This window comes from Ailuropoda melanoleuca, chromosome 8 (assembly GCF_002007445.2).
Source record: "Ailuropoda melanoleuca isolate Jingjing chromosome 8, ASM200744v2, whole genome shotgun sequence".
NCBI classification, from domain to species: Eukaryota; Metazoa; Chordata; class Mammalia; order Carnivora; family Ursidae; genus Ailuropoda; species Ailuropoda melanoleuca.
This window is the reverse complement of record NC_048225.1, coordinates 19524120-19535252: the sequence shown is the minus strand read 5'-3', so window position 1 is coordinate 19535252 and position 11133 is coordinate 19524120. Positions and strand designations below refer to the sequence as shown.

Here is an 11133-nt window from a genome sequence, read left to right as displayed (position 1 = left end):
CCTGTTTTCCAGAGTGGCTGTACCAACTTGCATTCCCACCAACAATGTAGGAGGGATCCCCTTTCTCCATATTCTCTCCAACAATTATTGTTTCTTGCCTTGTCTATTTTTGCCATTCTAACTGGCGTAAGATGGCTAATGATTTTGAACATTTTTTCATGTGCCTGTTAGCCATTTGTATGTCTTCATTGGAAAAGTGTCTGTTCATATCTTCTGCCCATTTTATGATTTGTTTATCGTGGTGGTCTTCTGGGGGAGGGGCCTGCTTCTCTGGTTCTCAGGCATACTTGGAGAAAACCAGTACCAGAGAGCACAGGGTGGGTTGTGGCTTGATGTAAGCAGGTTAGGCAGCCAGTGTTGGTGCTGTGCTGTTTGCTGAGGCTTGTTTATGCTAGGGACAGGGGAAGGAAATGGCACCAACCAGCTCTTTTGTCCTGAGAGAGGGATCTCCATGCTTGCTGCACTCAGGGCAGCACTTTCAGAAAAGCCAGTAATCTCTCCCAGTATCTCCTAGGTGATTTTCACATCGCCGTTTTCACTCTTTCTGTCTCTGGGATGGTCCCTTCTAGGAACAGTGTAGTACACTTTGGGCTCTATCCCAGTTAAGCCATGCTGACTTCAAAACTCCAGGGTTTAAGGACATGGTGTGGGCAGGGACCTGTGCTGATCTTCTGGGAAGGGTCTCGTCGTGCTGGGACTTGCAGGTGTGACCAAGAAGAGCAGTCATGCCAGAGTGCAGGGGCATGGGATTTGGAGCAAAAATGCTAGGTAAGCAGTATCCGGATTAGCTGCCCTCAGCAGAGAGCTCTGTGTCTATGCCAAAGGGCAAGAGAGGGAGGTGATGCCTGCTGACTCTTTTGTCACTAGAGAGGCATCTCTGTGACCACCAGCTCTCACAGATGTGCTCCAAGAAGAGCGATCCATCTCTCCCAGTGTGTCTTATGTGATCCTCCATCTGCTTCTGGGTTCCTTGCCTGCTTTCTCCCTAGGAGTATGGCACTGCCTTCAGGCCTCTATCCCGGGCAAGCCCACTCACTGACCTTTAAAACTCAATCTTGAGCCCTGCTGGTTGCAAGAACTCATGAAAATCAGTCACTTTTGTTTTCCCAGCCAGTGGCTTTGGGGAAATGTTCTCTTTGTGTGTTTCACCCGTGTGCTCCACTTTGTCACCTTCCTCTGCCCCCAGGGTTCCCTCCCCTCCACAGCACCCATGATCAGTTTCTCCCCTAAACCAGTCTCCAACTTCCTACCTTCCTCAATGTGGCCTTTTCTCTCTCTCTAGTTGTGGAGTTTGTCCTGTCAGTTCTCAGGTCAATTTTGTGAGTATTCAGAATGATTTGATAGTTATCTAGTTGTGCTCAGGGATGAGAGCAGCACAGGGTCCTCCTACTATGCTGCCTCTTAGCTCCCCCTCCCGTATCTCCCATTCTCAATAATAGAACAACCAGACATAAGATAAGGAAAGAAACATGGGACTTGAATAACATAATTACTAGATAGATTTATCAGACATAAAAACATCTACCTAACAAAAGCAGAATACACATTTCCTCAAACGCATGTGGATATTTTCCAGAATAGACCATCTGTTATGCTACAAATTGAATGTCAGGAGTTTTGAAAAGAGAAATATCATAAAAGGTATTGCCTGTGACCACAAAAGAATAAGGTTGGAAATCAGTAATAGGAGGAATATAGGAAAACACACAAATGTGTGGAAATTAAACAACACTCTCTTAAAGAAACCAAGGGAACAAAGAAGAAAAACAAGGGAATTTGGAGAATATTTAAATGTGAGTAAAAACAAAGCCACAACTTAGCAAAACTCATGGAAAGCAGCAAAAGCCATGGCAAGGGGGAATTTTATAGCTATGCAAGCTTTAGTTAAAAAGCAAGAAACAGGGGAACCTGGGTGGCTCAATCAGTTATTATGCATATGACTTTGGCTCAGGTCATGATCCAAGTGTCCTGGGATCCGGGCTCTGTGTCAGGCTCCCTGCTCTGCTCACTGGGAGTCTCTTCTTCTTCTCCCTCTGCGCCTTCCCCTGTTCATGCTCTCTGTCTCTCTCTTTTAAAGAAATACATTTTAAAAAATCTTAAGAAAAACTGAAAACTATCTCAAATCAATAACCTTATGTTTTTTACAGCTTAAGTAGTTGTAAAGTAAGAAAATAAGAAGAAACTAAACACAAATCTAGCAGGAGAAAGGAAATAATGACTAGAGCAGAGATAAATAAAATAGAGAATAGGGAAATAATAGAGAAAATTTTGAGGCCAAAAGTTCATTCTTAAGAAAAATCAACAAAACTGACAAAACTTTAGCTAGATGGACTAAGAAAAAAAGTTAGAAAACTCAAATTAATCACATCAGAACAAGGTATTGTTGACAAGAACAAAATTATCATGAATATTTCCTGACTCGACAATAAAATGAATAAAAATAAATAAAAGGAATAAAATTTCTACCTTAATTCTGCTGGGAAAAGATTTACACCCCTTCTCAGCTGTCATCTCTATACAGTTTTCCTCCCTGTTCCATAATAGATACCTACAATTTGTTGAAGGGACTGAGGTAAGGAGTTGATGTATACTTTTTCCTTATTTCCTTTACTTCTTATATTTCTAAAGCATGTTAAATGCAGGATGGAGCTCTCACAGTTTCTTGCTTGTAGAGTAGACAAAGGGCGCTATGGCTTATATTTGAGCAGATTTCGATTTAAATAATTTATGATAAAAGGATATTGCAGGGCAAGTTTTTCAGAATGGACCAAGGATATCCACTAACTTTATCACACAGCTGTACCTCAGACTTTTACTGTGATCTAAAATCCTAGCCCACAATCAAGGAAATTGAGATACTGATTGGACAGTTGATAGTATCAAGGCATTCTTATTTTACTTTAGGTATAAAGTAGTGTTGTTATTATAATTTAAATAAATATTTGTCTTTTGGAAATGCATACTAAAATACGATATCTCGGATTTTCTCCAAAATAACCCCACGGTGAGAGGGTTGAGTAATGCTGTAGAGATAAACAGGATTGGTTATGAGTTGATAATTTTTGAAACTTGGTGATGGGTTCTGCATAGTAAATTGTAATATGCTCCCTACTCTTGTATATGTACGACAGTTTTCATAGAATGTTAAAACTTTTAAAAATGTCAAAGAAAAAATTCAGAAATAGAAGTGGCACTATTACTACCACTTGTACTGAAATAAAAAAGATAATAAGAGAGTACCAGGAACAGCTATATGCCAACAAATTGGATAACATAGATGAAATTGTTAAATTCCTGGAAATCTAAAGCCTACGATAACTAAATCTTGAAGAAATAGAAAATCTGAGTAGACCTATGACTAGTGAGGATATTGAATCAGTAATTAAAAATCTCCCAGTAAAGTTATGGGCCTCATTGCTTCACTGATCAATTCTATGGAATATTTAGGGAAGAACTGACACCAGTCCTTCTCAAGCTTTTTCGAACAATTGAAGAGTATGGCACACTTCCTAACTCAGACTTTGAGGCCACCATTACCCTGATACGTGAGCCAGATAGAGACACTACAAGAAAAGGAATCTATAGACCAATATCCTTAATGAACAATAATGCAAGCATCCTCAACAAAATACTAGCAAATCAAACTCAGCAGCATGTTTAAAGAATTATACACCATGACAATATGGGATAATTCCTGCACTGCAAGGGTGGTTCAAAATAGGTTGAACATAGGAAAACTGATCAAAGTAATACACCACAATAATAAAATGGAGGAAACACACACACACAGACACACACAATCATGTCAATTGATTCAGAAAAAGCATTGGACCTCTCATGATAAAAATTTTCAACAGATTAAGACTAGAAGGAAAAATAGAATAAAACAGAATAAAAAGAATGTATTTGAATAGAATAAACAGAATAAGAGCTGTATTTGAAAAACCCCGAGAACATTATCCTTAATGGTGAAATCAGAACTTTTTCTCAAGATTCAGGGTCAAGGGAAGGATACTCACTCTCACAACTTCTGTTCAATACAGCATTGAAATTTCTAGCTAGGACCTTAGGCAAGGAAAAAAAATGAAAACATCCAAGTTGGAGAAGAAGAAGGAATATTATCTCTCTTCACAAATGTTAGGATCATATATGTAGAACATTCTAAACAGTCCACAAAAAAATTGAAACCACAAAGGAACATAGAAAAGTAGCAGGATACAAAGTCAATATACAAAAATCAGTAGCCTTTATATACGCAAACAATGAAAAATCCTTAAGGGAAACTAAGAATACAGTTTTATTTATTTATAGAAACATTGAATGGAATTGAATACTTAACCAAGGAGATAAAAGACTTGTAAAATGAAAATGAAAAAACATTGCTGAAAGAAAATACAGAACACATAAATAAATGGAAAAATACTTTATGTTCATGGATTGGAAAGCTTCTTTTTGTTTACATGTTGATACTACCCCGAGTGATCTACAGATTCAATACCATCTAAATCAAAATTCCAATGATTTTTTTTTTTTTGCAGAAATAGAAAAACCATGAGAGACTATGGACTCTGGGAAACAAACAGGGCTTCAGAGGTGAGGGAGTGGGGGATCGGGATAGGCCAGTGATGGGTATTAAGGAGGGCACGTATTGCATGGAGCACTGGGCGTTATATGCAAATAATGAATCATGGAACACTACATCAAAAATTAAGGATGTACTGTATGGTGACTAACATAATAAAAATTATTATGGAGATGGCAAAAAAAAGAGAGAAAGAAATAGAAAAACCCATACTAAAATTCATACGGAAACTCAAGGGATCCTGAACAGCCAAAATAATCTTTGAAAGAGTAAAGCAGGTCACAAAACTTACTACATAGTTCCTGCTTACAAAACCACAAAGCTACAGTAACCAAGAGAGTGTAGTATTGGCATAAAGATAAACAGAGAGGTCAATGGAATACATGAGAAAGTGCAGATATAAATTCATACATAAAATGGAGGATTTTCTTGGATATGACAGCAAAGACAAAGGCAAGAGAAACACAGATAGGTAGTTGGGATTACATCAAATAAAAAGATTCTTTAGAGCAGGGGCGCCTGGGTGGCACAGCGGTTAAGCGTCTGCCTTCGGCTCAGGGCGTGATCCCGGCGTTATGGGATCGAGCCCCACATCAGGCTCCTCTGCTATGAGCCTGCTTCTTTCTCTCCCACTCCCCCTGCTTGTGTTCCCTCTCTCGCTGGCTGTCTCTATCTCTGTCAAATAAATAAATAAAATCTTAAAAAAAAAATTAAAAAAAAAGATTCTTTAGAGCAAAGGAAACAGTCAGCAAAATGAAAAGGCAACCTACGGAATGGGAGGAAATGTTGGTAAACCATTTATCTGATAAAAGATTATATCCAAAATATGTAAGGAACACCTGAAACTCAATTAAAAACAACAACACAAAACAAATAACTCTATTTTATTATTTATTTATTTTGTTATTTTGTTATTAATTTTTAATTTTTTTTGATGTAAAATTCGATGATTCATTAGTTGCATATAACACCCAGTGCACCATGCAATACATGCCCTCCTTACTACCCAACACCAGCCTATCCCATTCCCCCACCCCCCTCCACTCTGAAGCCCTCAGTTTGTTTCTGAGTCCAGAGTCTCTCATGCTTCATTCCTCCTTCTGATTAACCCCCCTTTCTTTATCCCTTTCTTCTCCTACCTATCTTCCTAGTTCTTATGTTCCATAGATGAGAGAAACCATATGATAATTGTCTTTCTCTGCTTGACTTATTTCACTTAGCATTATCTCCTCCATTGCCGTCCATGTTGCAGCAAATGTTGAGAAGTCGTTCTTTCTGATAGCTGAGTAATATACCATTGTGTATATGGACCACATCTTCTTAATCCAATCATCTGTTGAAGGGCATCTTGGCTCCTTCCATGATTTAGCTTTTGTGGACAATGCTGCTATGAACATTGGGGTGCATATGGCATATGCTGAAAGGGAGAAGCAGGATCCCTGCTAAGCAGGGAGTCTGGCATGGGGCTACATCCCAACCTGAGCCAAAGGCAGATGCTTAACTGACTGAGCCACCTTGTTGCCCCTGATGTTTAGTCTTATAGAAGTTATAATTTATTGGAACACACAGGAATTAAAGGGAAAAATGTCTGATGAGTGTGACAATAGAGGATCTCCTGGAATTTATGAGAATCTGTATGACAGCTGACATTAATTGACTGTTTACTTTGGGACAGGCACTGTTCTGGACATTTTATTTACATATTTTTCTTTTATTCGTCATAATAATTTATTGAAAAGCTGCTTTTTTTTTTTACTATTCCATTTTATAAAGTTAAGCCAGAGGTAGAAGGAGATTGTGTAATTTGTCTGCAATATTATTAGTAAGTGTGGAGGTAAGATTGATACACACATTCTCTGCCTCTGTAGCCCCTATTATTTTGTGTGTGTGTATGGGTTGAGAAGAAATAGATGACCTCACTTGCTGAAACATTACAAAAGACCCAGCAGAATGGTCAGGTACACATTTCCAGTAGATGTTTAGAAGTAAAAACTTCAGAAGAAATATAAGACATTGTAAATTATTTTAGAGATATCTCAGGAAAGAGACAATTGACGTGAGATGCTCCCTCTAGAAAAATTTCAGATAAAGAAATAAAGAATCCTGGAGGCAGAGCCTTTGAGGAAAATTTTCCATTTAAGATATGGGAAGAAAGAGGGAAATAAACAGTATAATAGAGTTCCCTTCAGAGATGAAGATGACAGGGAGATGGGAGCTCATTTTTGGCTCTGTCGTGGGAGATGGACTATCCCTAGAGTGATGAGAAACCTCAAGTAAATTTGTAGTCCCTATGGAGCTAAAGGCAGATGCATGGTCTAGAGTGTAAATACAATCCTCTGATTTCCCATTTCCACATAGAATCTAATCCCAAGGGGAAAAGACTGAGTAAGCTTCTACTCTGTTTATAAGCAGATGCATTATATCATTAAACTCACATTCAATCATCTGTATCTTATCAAGTGGCAAATGAGATAGAAATAAAGACTATTTTCTTCTGCTGATTGAGAAAACTCAAAGTCATCAAATTATGATCTGTAGTTTAGAAAGATTTCTAGGGCATACCTGAAATTAAGTGTATGCAACATACTTTCAGAATCAAAGCCTCAGAACCTGAAATTGCCCTTCCAGGACTGCAGGGGTAAAGAACAATGATCAGGAAGCACTGAAATATTCTGTCCTAAGGAGGGTGAGTTCTTGAATTCAATTTGTACAAATGTCCCTCTGTGAGGTGGAAATCCAGAGATTCAAGATATGCAACTTTCTTTTTCATTTTGTGCAGTTCTGAAATTAAAATGAGGAAGAATCTGTTCAAGGGGAGATGAGGGGATGTTCAGAGACTTAGGGGGTTCAGGGTACAATATCTCTTGTCAGTACGTTCCCCCTCCATGGATGGAACTCTCACTCTACTGGATTTATGGCTTTTATTCTGTGACATGGGGGTTGTCCTAGACTCTGGTACCTGAGTTTTGGATTAGAAATAATGTTCTTAGTCCCTACCCCTCAAGTCTAATGTGCATTAGAGACCAGTAACAAGTTAGAGGACCTTTACCTCCATTTTTACTTGATGGGAGGTTGAAGTGAAGGAAGAGATGGTGCATTCAGAGAAGGACAATTGTGTCTTGGTCCATCCTGCTTCTCCCTTCTCCCTGGTCGTTTCCAGCAGTCATGTTTGTATGTGGTAGGACTGGACTTCCCTCTCTAGGCTAAATTGTGGTACTCTTTGCTCTATTTAGCTTATAACCCTCTAATAAAGGGGGCAGTTAGTGTTTCTCAGTATCACTATAGAGGTAAAGGCAAATTTTTGGGTCCAGATTTGGTTAGTCTCAGATATTCCCAGTATATATTCCCTTTTGTAGGTCGAGATATTGTGGGAAGAGCTGGCTTTTTCTCTAATGTAATCCTGTTTTCCTGTGCTCACAGATCCCCTTGGAGAAGAATGGCTCCTACAAACTCCTCTTTTGTGACTGAATTCATCCTGGTGGGGCTCACAGACCTACCAGATCTCCAGCTCCCCCTGTTCTTCTTGTTTCTAGTCATGTATGTGGTCACTGTGTTGGGAAATTTGGGCTTGATAACTCTAATTGGGCTGAATTCACACCTCCANTGGGCTGAATTCATACCTCCACACCCCCATGTACTTTTTCCTCTTCAATTTGTCCTTCATAGATCTCTGCTATTCTTCTGTATTTACACCCAAAATGCTGACTCACTTCACATCAAAGAAGAATATTATCTCCTACAGGGGATGCATGACTCAGCTTTACTTTTTCTGTTTTTTTGCTATTTCCGAATGCTATGTGCTGACATCAATGGCCTATGATCGCTATGTGGCCATCTGTAACCCACTTTGGTATCATGTTGCCATGTCCCCCAAAGTGTGTTCCAGCCTTACGCTTGGTTCATATTTGATGGCATTTTTGGGTGCTATGGCTAACACGAGTTGCATGCTGAGACTGACCTTCTGTGATGCAGCTGTTATCAACCATTATTTGTGTTGATATATTCCCACTGCTCCAGCTCTCCTGCACAAGCACTTATGTCAGTGAGCTGGTGGTTTTCATTGTGGTGGGCATCGACATCATTGTGCCCAGTGTCACCATCTTTGTCTCCTATGGTTTCATCCTATCCAGCATCCTGTGCATCAGCTCCACTGAGGGCAGGTCCAAAGCCTTCAGCACATGCAGTTCCCACATATTTGCTGTTTCTCTCTACTTTGGATCAGGTGCATTTGTGTATCTTAAACCGTCTTCTGTTGGGTCTATGGATGAGGGAAAAATCTCCTCTATCTTTTATACCAATGTGGTTCCCTTGATGAACCCTTTCATTTACAGCTTGAGAAACAAAGACATTAAACTCGCTCTTGCAAAAACCCAGAGTAGGAGAGTGTTTTGATCAGAATCACTGTCTGTGTGTATAGGTATAGGACTGGTATATTTTATTTTTTTTCATCAGAATAGTTTAGGTGGGAGTACTCGTATCCTGTATCTTTGTTACCACTGTGAGGGAAATTGATTTTTGTCAGTTTGTTTCCAATTTTTTTTGGCTGGGTACAGTATACTTTGTTGATGGTACATGACAAGGTAGGGCTCCCCAGTTCCCTCCTCTACCTCAGGGATTCCGGGATGGAAGCTGTGTAGAGGTGTGGAAATTCTCTGTGTGTTGGGGCATGTACTCCCCACCAGCTGAGAGCCTCTTTCTTCTTGTTCTGTCTAGGGCTGTTGGTTCAGTGGGCTCTTATTCTTTGGCAGCCATCTAGCCCATAAAGTTCACCAATGTGTTGCTGTAGCCAAATTCATTACCATACTAGAATATGAACTTGATTAAGTGGTCATTGAGGGCAGTATTAGCCCCAGAATTGAAGGTGGAAAAATGGGTGTCATTGTTAAAGTTGCAGGAGACTGCCTGGTCCTCAGTGGAGCCCAGGATGCCCTTGAGGCAGCCCACCGATGCCTGCTTCACCAGCTTCTTGATGTCATAGTACTTGCAGTTTCTCCATTTGTCAGCTCAGATCCACGACTGACACTTTGGGGGAGGGGACATGGAAGGCCATGCCAGTGAGCTTCCTATTCAGCTCAGGGATGACCTTGCCTACAGCCTTGGCGGCATCAGTAGAAGCAGGAATGATATTCTGGGAAGCCCCTCAGCCATTATGCCACAGTTTCCCAGCCGGGCCTGGCATAGTCTTCTTGGTGGCAGTGATGGCATGGACTGTGGTTATGAGTCCCTCCATGATGCCAAAGTTGTCATGGATGACCTTGGCCAAAGAGGCCAAGCAGCTGGTGCTGCAGGCATTGCTGATAATCTTGAGAGAGCTGTCAAACTTATCATGGTTCACACCCATCAGAAACAGGAGGGCATCAGTAGAATGGGCAGAGATGGTGACCCTCTTGGCCCCAGCTTCGAGTAAGGCAGAGTCTTCTCCAGTGGAATCCCCAGTATACTCAGTGCCAGCATCGCCCCATTTGATGTTGGTGGGATCTTGCTCCTGGAAGATGGAGATGGGCTTTGCATTGATGACAGTTTTCCTGTTCTCTGCCTTGACTGTGCCTTTGAGTTTGCCATGGGTGGAATCATACTGGAACATGTAGGTCATGTAGTTGAGATCAGTGGTGTCCTTGGCGGCAACAGCATCCACTTTGTTACAGTTAAAAGCAGTCCTGGTGACCAGGTACCCAATACAGCCAAATGTACTTATTCCGACCTTCACCGTCTTGTCTTTGGGATGGTGCTGTCACTGCACCAGAAGATGTGGCTGTGTGTCAGACAGGGAGGAGCAGAGAGCCCAATTTTTTTTTCCAGTTTTTTGATAGAAGATCTTCCCTTCTCATCATTTTCACAATGTCTTCTCCTTTTTACCACTTTAACCATTTATGAATAAAATCAACAAACGAATTTATCTCTGTTTTTAATATTGTCATTATGGAATTTGTTTCTTTCTCCTGGGAGAGTATAAATAGGTTTATAAATGATCATGTAAAGTAACAGTAGGGTGATCTTGTACCTGTGGGGGGTTTCTTATACTGTGCTATTAGGATCAGAAATAAGATAGTCTGTACTCCTGCCTATACCCTTCCCTGACTTGTAATGTGCCTCCTTGAGATGGCAGTGTTTCACAGATACAGCAGGTACCAGAACATCCATAAAATATAATCCACTTTCCAGCTAAACACTATGTGTTAAGCCTCTTTTGGCACAGATTTTGTATTTACCATAGGACACATAGTGGTCCTCAATATTTATTTATTGCATAGACATAACACAGAAGCTGAGAAAAATTAATGAGTTAAGTCATAGCTTACTAAGGAAACACCTAGATAAAGTGTAGCCTCCTGATTTCATGTCTAATGCTCTTTCAAATATACTTTTTGTTTACTTCATTTTATTATTTTTATTTTATTTCAGTAGTCCTGAAATATGAGAAAACTTTTTATTTTGAAAGTTGACTGTGCTTTGTTGGCTTACACATGAATATCCCTCAGGGTAGTGGTTGTTATAGGAGAATAGTTTGATAGTTCTTCTTGTCAAAGAGAAGTCCTATTAGGCTAGGATAG

At 40.0% G+C, this 11133-nt stretch overlaps 1 protein-coding gene and 1 pseudogene across 1 annotated transcript; one reads left to right on the top strand and one right to left on the bottom strand.

Annotated features, from left to right (window-relative positions):
- Window positions 1-8018: 8018 nt before the first annotated feature.
- LOC100477520 (olfactory receptor 145) lies at window positions 8019-8974 on the top strand. Its single transcript, XM_002931102.4, is given in 3 exon segments — window positions 8019-8201; window positions 8203-8577; window positions 8579-8974. Coding segments are annotated over 3 exon segments (954 nt in total).
- Window positions 8975-9316: 342 nt separating this feature from the next.
- On the bottom strand, window positions 9317-10289 carry LOC100477770 (annotated as a pseudogene).
- Between the last annotated feature and the right edge of the window lie 844 nt (window positions 10290-11133).